The 23,876-nt window shown below is 37.9% G+C and overlaps 1 protein-coding gene across 1 annotated transcript; it reads right to left on the minus strand.

The window, feature by feature from the left end:
• Positions 1-7,691: 7,691 nt before the first annotated feature.
• Positions 7,692-9,910, minus strand: LOC122974539 (putative ferric-chelate reductase 1). The gene is made up of 6 exons (XM_044342578.1): positions 9,789-9,910; positions 9,453-9,644; positions 9,227-9,322; positions 8,611-8,743; positions 8,300-8,482; positions 7,692-8,149 (listed from the first exon to the last, which is right to left on the minus strand). The coding sequence occupies exons 1-6, from the start codon at positions 9,816-9,818 to the stop codon at positions 8,106-8,108; spliced, it is 678 nt and encodes a 225-aa protein (XP_044198513.1). The 5' UTR covers positions 9,819-9,910; the 3' UTR covers positions 7,692-8,105.
• Positions 9,911-23,876: the final 13,966 nt, after the last annotated feature.

Raw genomic sequence — 23,876 nt, forward strand, 5'->3', positions numbered from 1 at the left:
GTATCATAGGAAAACAGCAAGTCACTACAGTTAAGATCAATGGTGAACTGGCCCAAGCACTTCTTGATACTGGTAGTGTGCAGACGCTAATACACCCATCACTAGTCCAGAAGGAGGGTCCCCAAGGAGTTGGTTCGGTCATGTATGCTAGTAAACATTGTCACTAGGTCGCAGACTAGACGTTGTAATTTCAGGAACCTGCATTTGCTCTGCAGACATTCCTTTTTGTTTTTGCTTTTGTCATTATTTAATCTTTGTGCACATTTTTAGTTTTGGGGAGTGAGGTTTTCACTTACAATAAATCTGCCTACAGCCCTAAACAAATCGTACAGTATGTACAACAGGAAGGGCATCATAACAGAAACAACAACAAACGCAGACGAGGAAATTGTAACAAATGTGGTAAAGCGGAGCATTGGGCTAGGGAGTGTAGGAGTGGTCATCATCAGAACAGGTCCAACAACCCAAACCAGAGTCACCAAACATGGGACCCCCCTCCTTTGCTTTGCCACCCCCCCCCCAGCTCAACAGGCTGCTGATGTGCAACATGCACAATTTTACAGTAAAGTATAGGGAGGCCATGGAGGGACAGGATCAGAGCAACCATTTCCCATTCAAGCAGCTATAATTCAACTTTCTAATAATTACACTGAAGATCCAATAATGTTCTTCAGGTTAATGGTAGTAGAGTCGAGATTTTGGTAGACAGTGAGGCTACCATTCATTGCACACTAGATGGATTGTTTTTAACCCTCCCTGATGAGAACGTTGCTCAAGCATTTCAGTTTTCGCAATCCACTGTTGACTGTTTGTATTGTTGGACGTTGCCAGATTTCAATATTGTTTCCAGTTTCACAGTATCCAACATTCAAAAAATTCCATAACAGACACCACAGACAGGTGTTGCACAGATTCCATTGGAATAATGAGACAATATGCACTGACGGTGACCTGAAGCTCCATGCAATGTGACCTGAACTAACACAGGTAAAAACATTTCCGTTTTTAGAAACCAACGAGCCCACAGGCTAACTTTGCATACTGTAGATACATTGAGTTTGACCATGTCTGGGCATATACTATTTGTGATATGATCTGCGGGAGTTTAAAGATTGATGACCGGGAACAAAAACCTCAGATTTGGAGACAGCATCATGCACAGACTGCTGTATTGACAATTTCTTCATTCTCCAAGTTTGGGCCTGGACACTTTCCTCACTGATGAGTTGACCATTGATCAGCAAATCTCTGCATCAATCATGTTATGGACAAAGACATACACAGAGAATAAACAATGGCTTAGATTGACTGGCATGAAAGTCACGGCTTTGCCCTCTTGAACCTGTTTGGTTGGCATGGCAGTTGTGGATGTCTTTTCATGCGAAACTGGCCTTGTGATTTAGTGGATACTCCTTTGGTGAATCATGGCATATAAACACACAAACATCAGACTTATATCAGATACTAACAATAGCCTTCATCAGTACAACCTTATGGCAAGCATTGTATCATAAAAATGTTGTAATGCAACAAGCTAAAAATGAAGAAGTAATTGAAAAAGTATGAGTTGCTTCTCTAGAACAGTATCTAAAATAAACTCCTCTTTGTACAATTCTACCGGACCATTTCTTTAGTTGACATCAATCTGTTGAGTGAATCACTTTTTGCTGGTTTCCTAGAATGGGAGAAGATAAAATTATAATAATTATCCTATTTCTGGATCATCTATAAGGCTCATTGTTTATTTTGGTATATTTGTTTATTTTGGGTTTTTTTGTTTTGTTTTGTTTTGTTCCCAGTTTTCACCTTAATATGGCCAGATTTTTACAAGGAGCAGGTAATTATAACACCCAATGGGTTAAATTGTCACAAACAATAACAAAGTGATGCTTGTTGTCGTTTTATCTTTGAAACCATCATATTTGAGGCAGTGGTGGAAGCAGTCATATCCTAAACTTAAGTAAAATTAGTATTTTTTCAATATTTTAACTATTTTTGCTATGAGGGTCCACTGCGATACTACAGTTTAATAATTGTGCATTTAACACCTTACTTACATAAAAGTAAGTTGTATCAGCAAAATCTAAAGTATCAGTAAGTATCAAAAGTAAATGTACTTACTATGCAGCAGAATGGCTCCTTTTAAGACTTATATTATTATCATTATTACTGGAGTATTGTTACCGATGAATTAACATGTAAGCAGCTTTTTAATGCTGCAGCTGATTGAGGTATTATATATTTCTTTGTTGCTTCACTTTTTTTCTTTTCTTTTAAGCTGTCACTGACTAACAACATGGACTGGATAGCCATATGTTTACACTGTGCTTACTTTCACAACTCTATGTGCAAATATTATACATCAAATATTTACCTTGTGCTCCTTTTTCCAATTGTGTAAATACCCCAGCAATACTGCTCTTGAACATTGCATTAGGCACATCACCTTCATGTTGTGTACACAATGAAGAGAGTAGAAGAGAGAGCGAAACCTATCAGTTGAGATCGGTCAGTTCTGTGCTTCTTTTAACTTTGGCTACCAGAAATAACTTTCTTGTGAGTAGGTCAGGATGTATCGTGCTTCTCTGTATATGTCACAGAAATTGTGCTCACATTCTTTCACTTTGTGTTGCAGAGCGACAATCAGAAGATTGGCATCTTCAATCACATTTGCAGGTGCTGTTCACTTGCCAAACAGATCCCACTGATTGCAGGTGCTTTAAAGGCATAACATGTTTTTGTGATGGATGTGATATAATCTGACTTGGACATTTGGAGTGGCTAGCCAACTGTTTAAAAACATGTTAGATGTCCAGCAATGGGTTGCCATGGAACTGAAAAGAACTAGAAACAGCTAAAACACTCTAGAACACTCTATAATCCATAAAGCATGTTGTGTTGTGTGAAATTCTCATGAAAACTCCACCATACAGTAGGACTAAATGGCTGTAAAACCAAACCCTTCCCGGTCTTCATTGTGTTGGTCAAGGCAGCAGGTCTGTAGTCATTGGACATATTAAAACATCCCTTTATTTTCCAGGTGTTTGGTGCTCTCTGAAGACTTGCAGAGATATTGACTATGTCAAGTATGACATCACACAGCCTTTGTGCACCTCAGGGCTAACTCTGTCAAGGCCTGCTGTCTTATACATGTGCAGCCCATAACCCTAAGCTATTTTGCCAACTCAACAACACAGATGGAAAGGTTCTGTGGCCGTTGAAGACTTGTGAATAACTCTCTACAGCTTAATTTATTTCCAGAACAGCCTGACACCCATTATAAATGGTGACACCTGTGTCATTTAATTATATGTGGGTCTGTCCATGACCATTATGTGTGTGTGTGTGTGTGTATCAGGGTTGGAACTGATTCAGGATAATTAACAGTAATTATATCATCAATTTTAGGGCGAATGTCCTAATTCCACTCTTTTGCATTCACATTTTGCCATGCCATACACAGGTTGGGCACGATGTATTGTAACATGTTTAACTGATACTAGTGTGCTGGCAACTTTATGTGAAAATGCTTTTTAGTTTGATTGAAAATGGGTACATTAATGTTATGTGGTCCATTGTTGAATTACTAGGTGAGAAAAAGAATGTGAAGTGTATATGAAGTGTAAGCCCAACCTGATTGGCAGATAAAGTTGGAGAGCTCCTCTCAAGGCTGGTCTTCCCAGAGAAAGCGCTCTCTGCTGGCTGTGCCTCCAGGGGTTGGAGTAGTGCTCAGGGGCAGACTCTTGTGGCTACCTGGTGAATTTCATGTAAATCCCAGGCATCCAGAACCACCTGTCACCCATCATGTATCTGCCAAACAGATGTTTTAACAGATTTCCACTGTGACAAAATGTTGCTGTTTATGGACTGTATACTGTTTCTACCATTCTACAGCAACAGGTATCAGGTTCCACAGCAGAAATATTTTGAGATTTTGAAACATTTTTAAAGCGTCATCTTTATGAAGTTATGTAGGACTGTGACTGCAACTAGCAGTTTATTTAATTCTGATGAATCTATCAATAATTTTCTTTTCAGCTAATGGCTCAGTCTACAAAATGTCAAAAACAATTGAACAAAGGCTCATCACAAGTTCTGATAAGTTAAAAGTACATTTAAGAAGCTGAAATATCTGAAAATGTTTGGTATTTTTGCTTGCTTGAATAAGTGAAACAATGAGTCAATTATTTTATTTACTTTTATTTCTTTATTTTTGAATGACATTTTATTTAGTTTTTCTAAGTAATGACAATAAAACATGGTGGACACACAAATCTAAATTTAAAATAAGATTAATAAATACAAATAAAAAATAAAGTCAATTGTCAAAAGAGTTGCCAGTTACTTCTATGTTGTTCGACTAATCAATTGATCACCTAATAATTTCGGCTCTAATGTTTCTGTGCAATAGGTTTGTCATGAACTGTGGCTTCAATGAGAGTTGTTAGCAAAGCATCCATGCATGTCAGTCTTGGAATGGCAGCAATGCAAATTAGCAAATATACAGACACAACATTGGGACTTGTGTCTTTTGCGGATATATGAATTTGCAGAATTCAAATCCTCAAGCATTGGACTGTATGGAAAAGGAACAGGGCAGCACAAACGCACTCTCAGTTTATTCCAGTAACTTGAGCATCTTTTTTAATCTTGAAAAAAATCACACGATCTTGCCAATAACTCAAAAACTAACTGGAAGAGTGGGTGCAGTTCAGCTTTATCCTGTTTAAACCTGGAAACACATTTATCAATTTCATAGGTTTTCCACTGAGGGCATATAGGCTACAGGAAGTTTCCTCTCCCATTAATCATCTCATGACCTCTTAGATTTATCTGGTGACCCTTCGGAGGGGCCCAACCCCAAGTAAATGTGGAGGTGGATCTAGTTTGAACTACTTTATATACACTTAGGTAGTTCAGTCCAGTGGTTCCCAACCTAGGGGTCATGCCCTTCCAAAGAGTCACCAGATAAATCTGAGGGGTCGTGAGATGATTCATGGGAGAGGAAAGAAGAAAAAACAAAGATACACAAATCTGTTTTCAGTTTTTGGACTTTTTCTCTAATCTTTGATTTTTGCTGAAATATTGGATCATTTGAACATTTATTAAAATAAAACCACGTGAGAAGTTTAGAGGAAAAAAATCACTATTTGGTGGAGCTGTTAACAACTCATAGACATCTGAAATGTGACCCCGACTACACACTGCTTTTTATAAAACATCAAAAGCCAAAAAGGTTGGAAACCACTGGTTTCATCTTTAACAATGTGTTGTATTTTAAAAGCTTGTTATATTATCCATTGTGTCAAATCTTCATCTGAAAAATAAATAAAGCTGTCAAATAAATGTAGTGGAGTAGAAAGTACAATACTTCCCTCTGAAATGTAGTGGAGTGGAAGTATAAAGTAGCCTAAAAAGGAAATACTCAAGTAAAGTACAAGTATCTCAAAATTGTACTTGTAGTACTGTACTTAAGTAAATGTGTTACTTTCCACTGCTGCTGTGGCTAACCTAAACACAGGTTTGGAGCGTTATTACATTTGAGAACCATGTTTTGGTTGACGCAGAGTCAGCACATATTTCAACCTCATCAAGCAGCTCTTCCAGGCCAGGTGTGATTGTAGCAAAGGCATGATCTTTCCTAGTGTATATCTTTGCTTAATATAAATTATTGTGGCATTCACTGGAGAATATGTAGATTCAAATACTGTAGTTGAATGCACAAATGAAATAAATTATTAACTTAAATCTGTTGGTGACTTGACTTGGTTTTCTCTTCGAGTTTGTGCATTTTCTGCAAGCTGGTGTCTGTATTCAGCCAAAGATCATTTGCAAGGGAAGGGACTCCACTCTGTAACACGACTGTACAATCACAAGTGGATCACAAGTGAACAAGTGTTTTTATAGTTTCAACAACACCAACAGAGTGATAAATTTAGTCTTGCTGACTGTGTCACGTCAGTTTCAGGAGTCACGTTCTTCCACTAAAAGTTTCATTTATATCATAACAACAAAGATGATCATTTTTAAACCAAAACCTCCAGTATTTGGATCAAGTATTTCGCAAAAAATAATGTGTGCCAAATTTAGTGAGCTTCACATGTTATTTCATGTGCTAGAAACATATTCAATCAACATTGCATATCTTCTGCTGCTGTGTTTATATTTAATGTTACTATTTCTACTTTGCATACTGAGCATCTTTGGCACATTTTTTTTCTTTTAGGACAAATTTAGGTCTATCTTATCTTATTTTCAAGTTGTAGATTATGGGCATTGGGCGGCATTAACGTAAATATATGTATGAAATCAGCCTTTGTATTGTCAAATACCCGATATTAAAGGACTTGGATCAGGGCCAGGGCCAAAAAACTTGATAAATAAATAAATGTATAATTGCAATAATCATGTTTCTTGAAATCCTTCTATTAGTGGTAAAATATAGATGAATGACTTCATGATCGCCTTGGATTTCATTCACTGAAAACTCGTCTGTATGTCCCAAATGTTATTTGATGGACTCTGCATAAGTAAGTGTTAACAGCTAAATTAATTTTTAAAAAGGCAGAGAAATTTGTAAATGCACACAGAATGTAATAACAGTGATGCTGGGCTCTTACAGGCCACTTATAGCTAAACAAAATAAAACTGCGGATGAAAGGAGGATTGTTGCTCTGTGTTCACGGTGTCCTCTGAAAATGACAAAAATCACAATAATGATGGTAATGGAAATGGTTGATTCTGTGAGATGCTTCACTGCGGTATAAAGTAGAAGCAGTACACCGGCACACCTATAATGTCTGTAGATAATATTTCAATATGAGTCACTGCCTGCTTTATAATAAATTGTCCATGATTGTGGTCATTGATTTCTGACAATTTATTAATGACACCAGGAGAACCAATCTGTGTAAAAATAATTATTTAAAATTTTTTTTAGTAAAAGTACAAATGTTACATAATGTAATGTGCAAAATCAGTTTCACCAGTATTTGGTATCATAAAGCATTCTTCATGAGCAATTGCTCATTTGCATGTGTTCTCGCACATGCATAGATCCACACACACACGCACATGAAAATATCAGCCCATGCAGGCTTCATTTTAAGGACATGTACATACTTTCTCATTCATTCATTCAACATTCACACCACACAGAATAATATAAGATATAATGCTGGCATCATTATGAGTGACAGGAGAAGAAAAATATATTATTTGTTTGCTTGCCTTGTGTGTATAAAAAGAAACATACACATACATATAAATCTGCTGTGACATGCACAAAACAAAATAATTATGGTCCTTCATAAGGGCACATCTGCCTATTCTGAGAATAAACAAAAGAATATAATGATTTAAAAATAGTTATTCATTCAGCTTTGTGACAAGAAAAGCCTACTGTTTGACAACTTCTGCAATTTACCATAGGATATTTTTCTGGCATCACAATTCAATAATTTGACAGCTCCAGGCCTTACCACAGATTAACTGAGTCATGAGATATTTGCCTGACTGTAATAATATAGGCTTAGAATGTCACCAGATCCTAACCCTCCCTGAAAAATGTATAAAGCCTGACATCTACCAGTGAAAGCCAGGTACTGCTTCACTTCATTTGGTTTTGAGGTTTGGTTACTTGTAATGGTTCTGATTGTAATAGTGCTTCTCATTTGTGCATCATTCTAGCAATTTAATTATATATATTCTACATTGATTTGCATCAGCGGCATCTGCCTGCAATTATGTAGCTCATAAGACATAAATCCAGCAGTCTTATGGTTACAAAACGAAGATAAAGGGATTACACATAACATTCAGTTAAAAACTCTTCAAAAATATTTGACTTCTTTGTTTCAGAGCTTGTAGCAGATGTGACAACAGTCCAAAGGCTGCAGAAGAGTGACCTCCCTCCACCACTCCCTCTTCTTTCACCTGCGGTGAGCTGACGCAAATAAGCACGATCCTAAGAATCTTGGATATACTGTGTAGAGTTAACCTGCTGGGAGATGTTTTAAGTTTATATTCAGTTGCATGTGTTTATGGATAGTGAAGTTTTCTTGTCTCGATTCATGTTTTCTTGTCTCGATTTGGCGTCAGTTTCCTCATAGCATGGCCAGACCCAGCACACCCACAGTGACCAGGAGAGCTATAGTAAAGGATGGGAGAACAGGCAATTTTTTAAACATTGAATTATTAAAAAAAAAAAAGATTGATTAGCCATTCTACAAATTAACAGTATCTCCTAAGGAAGAAGTTATAGTCTTAGATATCTCACGAAAAACAACCCTATGCTTACCATGTGTCAGGGATTGCTGTAGTGTAACAGCGTGGTCAGTGGTTGGGGCAGCGGTACTGGGGGAAGCGGTTGTGTTGGTGGTGGTGATGGTGGTAACTATATTGGTGATGGTGGCATTAGGATCTGCCAGGTTTACAACAGGGGTCCGTATTACTGTGGTGGGGGATCCCAGAGCACCAGTAGCTGAAGGTGCAAGAATAAGACAAAAAACATTACTGATATGCTTTTAGCACATGAGAAAATATTATCTTCGACTGCTGGAATTGCTGATGATATGTCTGTGAATTTATAAATTGGAAATGTTATCTTACTGGCGCTGAACGTTCCAGTGGCGACTGAGATTGAACGACTTTGTGCTCTAGTAAGTTGGGCCGGTATGGTGACAGCAAATGTACACTGGATTTTGTTTCCATCGACACGGCCCTTCACAGAGTTCACGTTCAGCTGCAGAGCAAAGACAGTTGAATGAGTTTACAATGGTTTATTAATGTAAGCAATATTTATATACCATGCAGATGATGATGGATTAGGGTTTGCATGAGCAGCAGGTGACTGAGCCATTAAATGTGTCTGTTCAGTATTTGATTTGTAGAATGAAAATAAGATTACATGGAACAAGCTTAATATATGCAAGGAGATAAAGAACCATTCATAACAGAATGGATCCTTATGTCTGTCTCTGTCTCAAAACATAGAAATGAGGTTCATAACCAAACTCGATCAGGTGTAACTATCACTGTTCATGTACATTTTTTAAACAAATTTATCATAGTACTATATTAGATTTTTTCTTATACAGGAAATCCAATAATAGAATAAAAGGTATGTCAGACTGCCATGAAAGTGGGCTCCAACAGACTAATATATATATTCTCACCCAGCTCTATCACCACTACTACACTGAGCCACGTAGAGCCATGTACTCACCGTTGTCTGAGTCAGCTGGTCATTGTTGAGGTTAGCGCCAAAGAATTGTACATTGCTATTGTTGTTTGCACAGATGTAGCAGGTGGCATTACCTCCCTGTTGTGCAAAACCAGAGACAGTAATTAGTAGTTGTTGACACAAATTGCTTCAAACAAATTATATGATTGGCTCAGGCTTAGGCTTCATGGTACGTTCTTCTGTGAGTGAGTGATAGAACTTAACGTACCGCTGTGACATCAAGAGACAGGCAGGCACAAAGGTAGCCAGTAGATTCCCCTGAGAGGCCAAACTCAAAGTTTCGACCACTCGTCTGCCTGGCAGAAATAAAGAAACATGATCCTGCTTGTGAGGGGTCGCAGTCAGAGGGCTCATCTGCACACAGCTGTGTGCTCCCACAATCTGCCCTAGAGACAGGTGTCTGCAAGGAGAGGAGAAAGACTTAAGAGGGTGGGATAATGTGTGATGTGTGATGAGGTTAAACATCATCAGTGGAAGTGAATTTTTACTTTAGCCAATTCTGTTCTATTTCATAGTCTTCTTTGAGTTTTGTAAAACCACTCACCTCCAAAGTTTCTACTGTGGTGTTGGGCATCAGTGGGCCAGCAGTTGTAGTGGCTGGTGCTGCTGTTGTGTGGGCTCCTGTGGTTGCTGCTGCTGTTGTGTGGGCTCCTGTGGTTGCTGCTGCTGTTGTGTGGGTTCCTATGGTCTCTGCGGCTGTTGTGTGGGCTCCTGTGGTTGCTGCTGCTGTTGTGTGGGCTCCTGTGGTTGCTGCTGCTGTTGTTTGGGCTCCTGTGGTTGCTGCTGCTGTTGTGTGGGTTCCTATGGTCGCTGCGGCTGTTGTGTGGGCTCCTGTGGTTGCTGCTGCTGTTGTGTGGGCTCCTGTGGTTGCTGCTGCTGTTGTGTTGGGTCCTGTGGTGTTGGTGGCAAGTTCATTTTTGACAGTGGCATTAGGATTTGCCAGGTTTACAACAGGAGTCCGTATTGCCGCGGTGGGGGATCCCAGTTCACCAGAAGCTGAGGGTGCAAGCAAAAAACAAAAAACATTACTGATATGCTTTCAGCACATGAGAAAATATTATCAGTCTCTTCAACTGCTGGAGTTGCTGATGATATGTGTGAATTTGTTTATTTGAAATGTTATCTTACTGGCGTTGAAAGGTCCAGTGGAGATTGAGACTGAGAAACCTTGTGCTCTAGTAAGTTGGGCAGGTACAGTGGCAGCAAATGTACACTGGATTTTGTTTCCATCAACACGGCCCTTCACAGAGTTCACCTCCAGCTGCAGAGAAAAGACAGTTGAATGAGTTTTCAGTGGTTTATTATTGTAAGCAATATTTATATACAAGCAGTTAATGATGGATTGAATAAATGTATGCTTCGATATTGCATGAGCAGCAGGTGACTATACCATTAAATGTTTCTGTTCATTATTTGATTTGTAGAATGAAAAGATTACATGGAACAAGCCTTATATAAGCAAGGAGATAAAGAACCATTCATAACAGAATGTATCGTTATGTCTGTCTCTGTCTCAAAACATAGAAATCAGGTTCATAGCCGAACTAGATCAGCTGTAACTATCACTGTTAGGGTCCATTTTTTTAAACAAATTTGTATATCACCCAGCTCTATCACCACCACTACACTGAGCCACGTAGAGCCATGTACTCACCACTCTCAGATTCAGCTGGCCATTGTTGAGGACAGCGCCAAAGAATTGTACTTTGCCATTGTTGTTTGCACAAATATAGCAGGTGGCATTACCTCCCTGTTGTGCAAAACCAGAGACAGTAATTAGTAGTTGTTGACACAGATGACTTTAAACAAACTATATGATTGGCTCAGGCTTAGGCTTCATGGTACGTTCTTCTGTGAGTGAGTGATAGAACTTGACGTACCGCTGTGACATCAAGAGACAGGCAGGCAGAAAGGAAGCCGGTAGATTCTCCTGAGAGGCCGAACTCAAAGTTTCGGCCGCTGGTCTGCTTGGCAGCAAGAAAGAAACATGATCCTGCTTGTGAGGGGTCGCAGCCAGAGGGCTCAGCTGGACAGAGCTGGATGCTCCCACAATCTGCCCTAGAGACAGATGTCTGCAAGGAGAGGAGAAAGACTTAAGAGGGTGCACTATGATGAGGTTAAACACAATCAGTGGAAGTGAATTTTTACTTTAGCCAATTCTGTTCTATTTCATAGTCTTCTTTGAGTTTTTTAACATCACTCACCTGTAAAGTTAATACAGTGGTGTTGGGCATCAGTGGGCCAGCAGTTGTAGTAGCTGGTGCTGCTGTTGTGTTGGCTCCTGTGGTTGCTGCTGCTGTTGTGTTGGGTCCTGTGGTGGTGGTGGCAAGTTCATTTTTGATAGTGGCATTAGGATTTGCCAGGTTTACAACAGGGGTGCGTATTCTGTGGGTGGGGGATCCCAGAGCACCAGAAGCTGAGGGTGCAAGCAAAAGACAAAAAACATTACTGATATGCTTTCAGCACATGAGAAAATATTATCAGTCTCTTCAACTGCTGGAGTTGCTGATGATGTGTGTGTGAATTTGTTTATTTGAAATGTTATCTTACTGGCATTGAAAGGTCCAGTGGAGACTGAGACTGAGAAACCTTGTTTTCTAGTAAGTTGAGCCGGTACGGTGGCAGCAAATGTACACTGGATTTTGTTTCCAACAACACGGCCCTTCACAGAGTTCACCTCCAGCTGCAGAGCAAAGACAGTTGAATGAGTTTTCAATAGTTTACTATTATAAGCAATATTTATATACCATGCAGACGATGATGGATGAATTAATGTTTGCCTTGATATTGTATGAGCAGCAGGTGACTAAACCATTAAATGTCTCTGTTCAGTGTTTGAACAAAAAGAAGATTACATGGAACAAGCTTAATATACGCAAGGAGATAAAGAACCATTCATAACAGAATGTATCGTTATGTCTGTCTCTGTCTCAAAACATAGAAATCAGGTTCATAGCTGAACTAGATCAGCTGTAACTATCACTGTTAGGGTCCATTTTTTTAAACAAATTTGTATATCACCCAGCTCTATCACCACCACTACACTGAGCCACATAGAGCCATGTACTCACCTTTCTCTGAGTCAGCTGGCCATTGTTGAGGACAGCGCTAAAGAATTGTACTTTGCCATTGTTGTTTGCACAGACGTAGGTGGTGTCATTACCTCCCTGTGGTGCAAAACCAGAGACAGTAATTAGTTGTTGACACAGATGACTTTAAACAAACTATATGATTGGCTCAGGCTTAGGCGTCATGGTACGTTCTTCTGTGAGTGAGTGATAGAACTTGACATACCGCTGTGGCATCAAGAGACAGGGAAGCAGAAAGGAAGCCGGTAGATTCTCCTGAGAGGCCGAACTCAAAGTTTCGACCGCTGGTCTGCTTGGCAGAAAGAAAGAAACATGATCCTGCTTGTGAGGGGTCGCAGCCAGAGGGCTCAGATGTGCAGAGGTGTGTGCTCCCACAACCTGCCCTAGAGACATTTTTCTGCAAGGAGAGGAGAAAGACTTAAGAGGGTGAGATAATGTGTAATGTGTGATGAGGTTAATTACCATCAATGGAAGTGAATTTTTACTTTAGCCAATTCTGTTCTATTTCATAGTCTTCTTTGAGTTTTTTAACATCACTCACCTGTAAAGTTAATACAGTGGTGTTGGGCATCAGTGGGCCAGCAGTTGTAGTAGCTGGTGCTGCTGTTGTGTTGGCTCCTGCGGTGGTGGTGGCAAGTTCATTTTTGATAGTGGCATTAGGATTTGCCAGGTTTACAACAGGGGTGCGTATTCTGTGGGTGGGGGATCCCAGAGCACCAGAAGCTGAGGGTGCAAGCAAAAGACAAAAAACATTACTGATATGCTTTCAGCACATGAGAAAATATTATCAGTCTCTTCAACTGCTGGAGTTGCTGATGATGTGTGTGTGAATTTGTTTATTTGAAATGTTATCTTACTGGCATTGAAAGGTCCAGTGGAGACTGAGACTGAGAAACCTTGTGTTCTAGTAAGTTGAGCCGGTACGGTGGCAGCAAATGTACACTGGATTTTGTTTCCAACAACATGGCCCTTCACAGAGTTCACCTCCAGCTGCAGAGCAAAGACAATTGAATGAGTTTTCAATAGTTTACTATTATAAGCAATATTTATATACCATGCAGACGATGATGGATGAATTAATGTTTGCTTCGATATTGTATGAGCAGCAGGTGACTAAACCATTAAATGTCTCTGTTCAGTGTTTGAACAAAAAGAAGATTACATGGAACAAGCTTAATATACGCAAGGAGATAAAGAACCATTCATAACAGAATGTATCGTTATGTCTGTCTCTGTCTCAAAACATAGAAATCAGGTTCATAGCTGAACTAGATCAGCTGTAACTATCATTGTTAGGGTCCATTTTTTTAAACAAATTTGTATACCACCCAGCTCTATCACCACCACTACACTGAGCCACATAGAGCCATGTACTCACCTTTCTCTGAGTCAGCTGGCCATTGTTGAGGACAGCGCTAAAGAATTGTACTTTGCCATTGTTGTTTGCACAGACGTAGGTGGTGTCATTACCTCCCTGTGGTGCAAAACCAGAGACAGTAATTAGTTGTTGACACAGATGACTTTAAACAAACTATATGATTGGCTCAGGCTTAGGCGTCATGGTACGTTCTTCTGTGAGTGAGTGATAGAACTTGACATACCGCTGTGGCATCAAGAGACAGGGAAGCAGAAAGGAAGCCGGTAGATTCTCCTGAGAGGCCGAACTCAAAGTTTCGACCACTGGTCTGCTTGGCAGAAAGAAAGAAACATGATCCTGCTTGTGAGGGGTCGCAGCCAGAGGGCTCAGATGTGCAGAGGTGTGTGCTCCCACAACCTGCCCTAGAGACATTTTTCTGCAAGGAGAGGAGAAAGACTTAAGAGGGTGAGATAATGTGTAATGTGTGATGAGGTTAATTACCATCAATGGAAGTGAATTTTTACTTTAGCCAATTCTGTTCTATTTCATAGTCTTCTTTTAGTTTTTTAACATCACTCACCTGTAAAGTTAATACAGTGGTGTTGTGCATCAGTGGGCCAGCAGTTGTTGTGGCTGGTGCTGCTGTTGCGTTGGTTTGAGCGTAGATGCCCACAAACATCCAGGACAACATCATAAAAAGGACAGTGAGGACCAGTCTGTTGTCCATGCCTGGAGTAGAAAGGGAAGATCATTCCGTTAAATACAGAAATATAATGAGACACCTCAGCTGCTGTTCGAAGTTTTCTTCGTCTGAAAATGAAGAATTTGTGTGCAATTTCAAATAGGGATGAAAACTAGGGATGTGCAGAGAGCCCAGTATTTGTATTTGTATCTATATTTGTTGAGGCAGGAAAATTATTTATATTTATATTTGTATTTGTATTTGTATAAAAATGGAAATAGGTGTAAAAATTCAGTTTTTGTTTTGAATTCAGTTTCACTTTTATTTTTTTGATAATGCAGTAAGTTACAATAAGTGTTCATGAATAAACTATCTTAGAGTGGAGGTCACACCAGGTCTCGACTGGAGGGACCCAGATCATAGACGACTGTGCTGACTACTGAGCTAAAACTTTACTCATCACCTCATTGCATTACGATACAATTAGTATTAACAGAAGCCCACTCAGACCAAAATGTTACCATGGTGATGGGTCAGGCACAAAACTCAAATAAAGTAATTTTACTCCGAAACGGCAAGACATAAAATTACAGTGTTTATGTTGAATAGAGAAAACACTTTAGGCTTTCAAAATATCCAGCTCCCATTGGTTGTTGATATTGTTGAGAGAAAGCATTCGTTACAGTATGTGAAAAGGAGTTCTGTGAATCTGCACTTGATTGCTCTTCCTTTACGGCCAGATGTGTGTCACTGACCTGAAATTGAATTTTTTGAGAACTGAATGTGGAAGTATATAGAGAGTTGAATTTTCAGTGATGATCAAATACAGTTTCGGAGCAACTGAATTCAATTTCATAATATTACAGTAATAATACATAATATTACATTCAGTTTCACGTTTATTGGAATTCAATTCCAAACTAATAAATTCAATTTCAAATTGTGTGATTCGACTTTAGTTTTTTAATGCATTTAGTTGAGCACTTAAAATTCAAATATAAATGATTCAAATTCACTTTCTGGTGACACATTTCTGCCTGCATGAAACACTTAATAATCAATTGCTTAAAATATACTTAATTAATATTTTAAAAAATTAAAAAAAAAGAACAAGTATTTACAAAAAAATTCCATTGATTACATGTACACCATATTTCATTCTTCCAGAAGTCATTAAAGAATAGAGAATAATGTAATGCGTATTGTTCTAGCATACCTGTAGGTCTTATTATCTTCAGTTTGATGGGTGAAACTGGATAATGAAGCAAAAAGATGTGCAGGTCTGTAAATGAAGATCTCTCTGTAGTTTTATTCTCAGGTGTGGCTTACAGGTGAACCGGCACCTCTGATGTCTTTAACAAGATTCCAGGTAAAGATGTGACACCTGTTCACTCTGTGTCGCTATTTAAAACGATGGTGGGAGGGAAGAAACATCATGGATGATGTTTCCAGAGGGCGTGGTGAGGTGATGAATAAGGGAATAGGGGCTTAAGGGCGTGTGTGATGGAAACCACACATGAAGCCAAGTCACTGCACAGCTAATATTTTTCGTTTGTGATGGTGTTAATTTTCTCAATTCTTTACTTCCTTGAGGCCTCACAAAGCTCTTAACCTACATCGTTAACCTGATGAAGACACAAAAACAAACACTATATTTACTGTGTATAGTGTCTTCCTGGATAGTTCTTTTATCTGATACAGCAGTCACACAGTAACTTCATGTAAAACAGCTCCTTAGTTGATATAATGATTTGAAAAGGTTTACATATACTGTATGTGAGTGGACAGATGGGGGTGGTCCGGTCTCTTTCTTTTTCTACGTCAATTCTAAGACCTATTCTATTTAAAATCAAAGTGACAGGGGTGAAGTTAGAGCATTGTTCAGTATATGCTATTACTGGTTATGTGTGTATTAAGAGTGAAAAGTGGGGCTCAAATTTAATTACAGGTGAGAATGTGAGAAATCAAAAAAGAATGCAGAAAATAATCACAATTATCTACTACTGTGCCTCTGAAAGTCATTAAATAGTGTGGATCATAATGTGAATGTAATGTCTAGAGCTGCAAATAGTTATTTTCATTGTTGATTAATCTGCTGAGTGTTTTCTTGATTAATCGTTTGGTTTATGAAATGTGAGAAACTTGTGAAAAATTACTGTGACGTCATCTAATGTCTTGTTTTGTTCAACCAACAGTCCAAAAGCCAAAGATATTCAGACTACTATCATGTATCACAAAGAAAAGCATGAAATCATCACATCTGAAAAACTGAAATCAGCTAATATTTGGCATTTTTGCTTAAAAAACGACAAAAGATTAATTGATCATCAGGGTAATTCATTTTCTGGTAATATCTTTAATTTTTTTTTTTTTTATATTTACTCCTCAGTAATTTTCTGACATTGGTGTTGTCATTGTAATGGACATTAGTGTTTATAATAACTACCCAGCTTTTCTTTCATTCCCAACAAACCACTGTTACCTGGAGATTTACACCAATCACTCTGTGTGTTAGCAGTTGTAATACTTAACATTGATACATACACACCTATTCTTTTGAATAGATATGTCTGAAAATATAAACTTTGCACTATATAAGTGTAAACTAAAATAACAGTGTCCGTAATCAATTTTTATGGCTTAATGGTCATGAGTATGTAAACTCAAATGAATAGAATAATTTTATGGACAAAGACACACACAGAGAATAAACAATGACTTAGCATGGCATGAAAGTATCAGTTATGGCTTTGCCCTCTTGAACCTGTTTGGTTGGCATGATAGTGTTGGATGTCTTTTGATGTGAAACTGGTCTTGTGATTTAGTTGATACTCCCTTGGTGAATCATAGCCTTTTAAGAAGATAAATATGCAGACATCAGATACTAACGATAGATTATATCAGTACAGCTAAAACTAAAAGCTAAAGCTAAAAATGAAGACGTCATTGGAAAAGTATGAGTTGCTTCTCTAGAACAGTATCTAAAATAAACTTCTCTTTGTACAATTCTACTGGACCATTTATTTAGTTGACGTCATTCTGTTGAATTAATTACTTTTTGCTGGTTTCCCAGCATGGGAGAAGATAAAATCATAATAATAATACTTCTATCTCTGGCTCATCTGTAAGGCTCATTTTTTGTTTGTTTGTTTGTTTTTTTCAGTTTTCACCTCAATATATCCAGATTTTTGTGTGTGCGTGTGTGTGTGGACATAGTCATGTTCTAAACTTAGTAATTAGTAAAGTTAGTATTTTTTTGATATTTTAACTATTTTTGCTATAGGGGTCCGTCGTGATACCACAGTTTAATAATTATGCATTATAAAGAAAAATCCTGCTTTCAAAACCTTACTTAAGTGAAAGTAAGTTGTATCAACAAAATCTTTAAAAAAAAAAAAAAGTACTTACGATGCAGCAGAATGGCTCCTTTTAAGACTTATATTATTATCATTATTATTAGTATTATTGTTATTATTACCAATATGTAAGCAGCTTTTTAATACTGTAGCTGATAGAGGTATTATATATTTCTTTGTTGTTGTTTTTTTTGAGCTGTCACTGACTAACAAAATGGACTGGATAGCCATATGTTTACACTGTGCTTACTTTCACAACTCTACACTGTAATGAATTTCTCTGTAAAATTACAGTAAACTACTAGCAGCTGTAGTTGCCAGCAATATTATGTTTTTTCATAGTGTTACCTTACTGTAAATGTTACAGTAAATAAATGAAAAGTTTTCTTCTTATTCATATTAATAAAAACACTATAAATTGCAGACATATACTGTAAATAACAACGTGTCTTCAATCTTAATGGTCCAGTAACGAGATCAGCTCAGTTTTAGATTTAAAAATGCATAAACCTTAACATCTAGCATAATAGAGGATGAGTCAGCTTATGGAACTGAACATTTATTCAAAGGGTTTCAAATATGTCAAGCATATTCAAGTATGTTTGAAAAAATAATTCTCAAGGTTCATGCCTTTTCAAACAGGGTCAATGTAAATCTGTTAATTATAATATCCTGAACTGCCAGCGAAACTTAATCATGAGTCTAAACAGCAACTGCTTTGCAAACTATTGTTTAAAAAAATATAAAAGCACAAATAAACAGATTGAAGGATAAACAATTTGTAATGCCTTCAAATGTCCTACGTTATAAATGGCAGAAGGCTGGCATTCACGCTTCCAGGCTCACAGCTCATAGAGCGAGAAAGAAACAAGAATGAAAATTGAGCACAGAATGAGAGAAAGAGAAATGAAACAATTTAATGGCAGAAAGAAACATTTTAAACAAGGACACCTAATTTCCCTTTATGAAGTGACGTCAAGTTCTTCAGAAGAGTGGTGATAAGGATTCACTGTGAGCTTGTTTGTCTTCTTTACTTTCCCCGACTGGCCTCTGTTCTCCTCTCAGGGTTAATCACAATTAAAACGACATTTAACAAATCACCTGTTATGTCCCAGGTTTTGGTACAGCTTGGCAACAAACTACAGTATATTTGCAGCAACCTAGCGACAGCTTAGAAACAAACTTGGGTTGAGCTAGGATTACCAATATAACCACTCTGTCTTTTGGGGCGTAGCAGCAAACATGTCTTTATCAACTTGGCTACATATAAACTTTGTGCTCTAGATAGTAGGCTATTATTACTTATGAATGCAAGTAGGATAAACAAAGTGTAGGTATATACCAGGCCAGACTAACGTTGGTATTCACTAATGTGTGGTTCAAGAGATAGCAGCCATCTTAATATAATCTTTAAACTACACTTGCAAGCAACAATGAGAATAATGTTTAAATAACAATAATTCAAACTTCCAACTGAAGACCCCTACCTGAAAAAATGCTCTTTTGTGCCTGCCCGGTGCATGCTCAGATTATGCCAATTGGTAACACTTGACAATACAGCCCACATTTTACGGTATAACTTCTCATCACTTATCATGTAATATCCTGGAACTTACAGTGTAACTTCCTCGTATGAATCCGTACATATAAAATACTTACCGGTATTTATTACTGGTATTTTAATGTAGGTACAGTGGAAGAAAACAAGACAATGAGAAGCGAGGGAGTAACAATAGGGGATTTAAAGTGTAACTTCTCAACATTTACTGTGTAACTTCCCGGTACTTATGGTGTAACTTCCTCATATGAAGCAGTACATACGTATATGGTTGAGGTGCATTAAAATCAAATGTTTTTGCCCTTTGCTCATGGCAGTTATGACAATAATTTTTTATGCGTGTGTGTTTGGCAGGTGGGCAAGCTTCATCCACACTGCAGTGATTTATTATTTTTATGTTTTCTGCTTCATTGTATGAATTTGAATAAGAACAAGTTGAGAAATGGGTCTATACTTTTCAAAATTAGCTCCTAGCAGCCATGTTGGTCCAGCACTGCAGCAGCTCATAACGGGCAAACTTACCTCTTTCAAGTGCACAGCTATGGAAGGCTTGTATTGTCATCATCATCATATGTGCCCAAATACACATATGTTAGTCAGCATAGCACAAATAGTGTTTTTTTTATTAATATTTGTTTCATACAAATATTTTAAAAATAATTTGTTTTGCTGAGCTACTGACTAGCACAAAGTGCTCCCAAGGGACTCTCTATAAACTGTTCCCCTTCTCCTTTCCACAAAGTTGGGTTGTAAAAAATAGGAAATAAATTAAAAGTGCAAAGCAATAATGGCCTTTGAAGTTCTTCCCTACATATTACATGCTGTGCTGTCTCTGTGTTATGGGTGTATAAGTAGGTAGAGGTCTGTCTGCAATGAGGCAATGAGTAAAGTTTTAGCTCAGTAGTCAGGGCAGTTGTCTATGATCTGGGAGACTCCAGTTTGAGACCCAGTGTGGTAAGGTAGTTTATTCATGAGGATTAAGCCTCTTTCCACTTTTGTTTGAATACAAATATGAATAATTTCGGAGCCTCAACAAACACAGATACAAATACAAATACTGGGCCCTCTGCACAGCCCTAGTATATGTCACAGCAATTGTGCTCACATTCTTTCACTCTGTGTTGCAGAGTGACAATCAGAAGATTGGCATCTTCAATCACTAAGATAATTCAGATGTGGTGCATTCACAGGTGCTGTCCACGTGGCAAATAGATCCAACTGCTTGCAGGTGCTTTAAAAGGCATAACATGTTTTTGTTTAAAAACATGTTAGATGTCCAGGAATGGGTTGCTATGGAAATGAAAAGAAAAGAAAGAAAAAGCACAAAACAAGAACCAAATTAAACCAAATCATGTTAGCTGTATAATGTATATTCTATAAGAAAAAACTAGCACACAGAGTGTTACCACTGCTTGTGAAATTTTAATTCATATTTTGGACTTTTTGGAAATCTGTTTTGATACTGAGTGAATTATCCTTGTGAAATAAGATACATTGAAATGAATGCAAAATGTTTGTTTGCAAGAGCAGAAAACTCTGTACTCCATAAAGCATGTTGTGTTGTGTGAAATTCCCATGAAAACTCTCCACCATACAGTAGGACTAAATGGTTGTAAAACCAAACCCTTCCTGGTCTTCATCGTGTTGGTCAAGGCAGCAGGTCTGTAGTCATCAGAGATACTAAAACATCCCTTTATTTTCCAGGTGGGTGTTGCTCTTTGAAGACTTACAGAGATGTTGACTATGTCAAGCAGAATATCGCACAGTTATTGTGCACCTCAGGGCTAACTCTGTCAAGGCTTGCTGCCTTATACATGTGCAATTCCTAACCCTAACACTAACCCCAACCCTAACCCTAAGCTTTTTTGCCAACTCAGCAACACAGATGGAAAGGTTCTGTGGCTGTTGACAACTTGTGATTAATTCCCTCGCCTGCCAGCTTAATTTACCTCCAGAACAGCCCAGTCCCCATTATAAATGATGACACCTGTCATTTAATTACATGTGGGTCTGTCCATGACCATTTTGTGTGTGTGTGTGTCTGTGTGTGTGTGTGTGTGTGTGTGTGTGTGTGTGTATCAGGTTTGGAACTGATTCAGGATAAGTAACAATAATTATAACATGAGTGTAAGAGGGAAAATCTTTATTCCATTCTTTTTCCATTCACATTTTGCCATGCCATACACGGGTAGGGCATGATGTATTGTAACATGTTTAACTGATATTAGTGTGCTGCCAACTTTGTGTGAAAATGCTTTTTGGTTTGATTGAAAACAGGTACATTAATGTTATGTGGTCCATTGTTGAATTCCTTGGTGAGGGAAAAGAAATCAAAACTTCACACTGAAAGATTTTAAAGACAAACTAACAAGTGGTGTGATCTGCTAGTGCAGTGAGATAATTTGACACATTTTTAAAAAAAAAAATCCATTTTAGCATTATTCCTTCATTGAAAAACAAACATCTGCCTTCTTCCAGCTTCTTTCAAAACACTGACACTTATTAGAAAATGTCTTTAAACAAGTTGATTTGTACTGGAAATGGTGAAATACTAATACTGCATTGGAAGTTTTTTAAGAATCAAGGGCTAAATAACATTAACAAACATTACATGATAGAATGTAGATTTTTTAAAATTTTGTGGTGTTTTTGTAGTTGTCCTCTCTGCTGCCTTTCGCTGCTGCTAGAACATTAAACATCATGCTGTGTACTAAGGATGTGCCAACAAAAAATGGCTAAGGAGTTATGAATAAACCTCTTCATCTCTTTCTCATCATTTTACTCATGTAAAATAATGTTTATTTATAGAACACTTTTTTACAAAGATACAAAAAGCTGTGCTACACATAAAACAACAGTATGAAAACTACAATAACACAATAGATAAAAAGTTATTAAAATGTTTTTAAGAAGAATAATCTTTGTTTACTTCAACATAAGTGAGTCAAATGGAACTTGGCACCATAAACACGCTGGAGCAGATTCTTTCTGTTCTGTTGCACAATAAGAATCAACAAAAACCCTCTCATCAGGTTTAGATAAGACAGATTTCCTCATAGCTACATGTTCCTTTTACTGTAAACCCTTTCTGCAGGCTCTATTAGATTTGTAGCTGTAAAAAACAAACAAAAAAAAAAACAACATTGTATGCAGCTTCTGGAGAGTCATTACTGAAATGAGTATTTGCACATAGCCACTGTAGTAAGGCTACTAAATGCAGTGTTTTGTAACTGAACTAATGATGAGATGAGGTGCGGGTTTGGAGATGGGTGGACAACTCAGGAGAGGGGAGTGAACAAACAGGTAGCCGATTGGCTAGGGAAACTACAGGGAGCAGGACAGGGCTGATGAGGCTAACACAGGGCAGGTGTGGGGGAAACAGAGCAGGGCAGGGGTAGCGAGTCCAAATGCAGGGCAGGTATGGAGAGAAAAATAGGCCAGGGAGGAGTGTAGGAACATAGAGCAAACTGAAAACCAAAACCCAGAAAACACTAACTCTCAATACAACCCACACCAGCCCGTCCAAGAACAATCAAAAACACAGACCCAAGTAAATAACACCCTAAGCTAAACAACAAAAGTCCTCCAAACTCACCACCCAAATCATAACAAGTAAAACCATATGACCAGAGGCCTGTACTTTGTATCTGTTATCAACTAGCTCAGTCAACCCGGGGTTTTCCTATCCAGCTATGAGCACGTTCATGTGAAAGAGGCAGGGTTTTTCATTACGAGCCACATCATCAGAACCATGAATGAAGTACCTCATGATATGAGATGACACTGTGATATCAAGTACCTACAGAAAACGTCTGTTTTACGAACAGCAAAAGGTCATATTCAACGAAGTGAAATGTAAACAAGTCTGTAATCATACAGAATAAGACGATGTAGAAACACTAGCAATAATTTCCACATATTAAAAGTGGGCTACAGCTTAAAATACATGTAGGAATTATTATATATGACTTAAGTACTGAAGGAATTTTTTGCTTTTTAGTTGGATGATGAAAAAACCATTCTGAATATGTCACATAAAAAACTTAAAGTAATGTCAGACTGTTTCTGCTACCGAAGCAAAGAGTGGAAAAGTAGTTAATGACTGATGAGGTCTATCTGACTAAAATGTTGCATTTATAATCATGGGAGCCAAATAACAATGTTGATTATTTCTTTTAATAAAAGACAAGCTTTCAGTTTTTTTCCAACTATCATCACACAGTTGTCTCATGTTATTCTGAGCTGCAGTGATGGAATCAGAGTGTAAAATCATCCGCACTGTCAGTTGACTAAACTTTGCACATTTAAAATCAACTAAAATCATCATTATGTTTTTAGTGTTGTACACGATCTCTCTGTTTTTAGAAGTTTTCTACTGACCTATTAAATATATATTGCCCTTTTTTACTTGTCACTTTATTATAACTCAGGACTTTTGTCCATGTTGGGATCTTGTAGGAATGATGACTCCAGTGATCTGATTGGTCAGTGGTCAGGGTGTTGACAGATTGTGATCGGATCCTCTGAAGTTAACCTGCTCCGGAGCAGGTTAGCTGTTCAGCATAAGTTACCATGATGATGTACCCCAGT

The sequence above is a fragment of the Thunnus albacares genome, chromosome 22, assembly GCF_914725855.1.
Source record: "Thunnus albacares chromosome 22, fThuAlb1.1, whole genome shotgun sequence".
In the NCBI taxonomy this organism is placed as follows: domain Eukaryota; kingdom Metazoa; phylum Chordata; class Actinopteri; order Scombriformes; family Scombridae; genus Thunnus; species Thunnus albacares.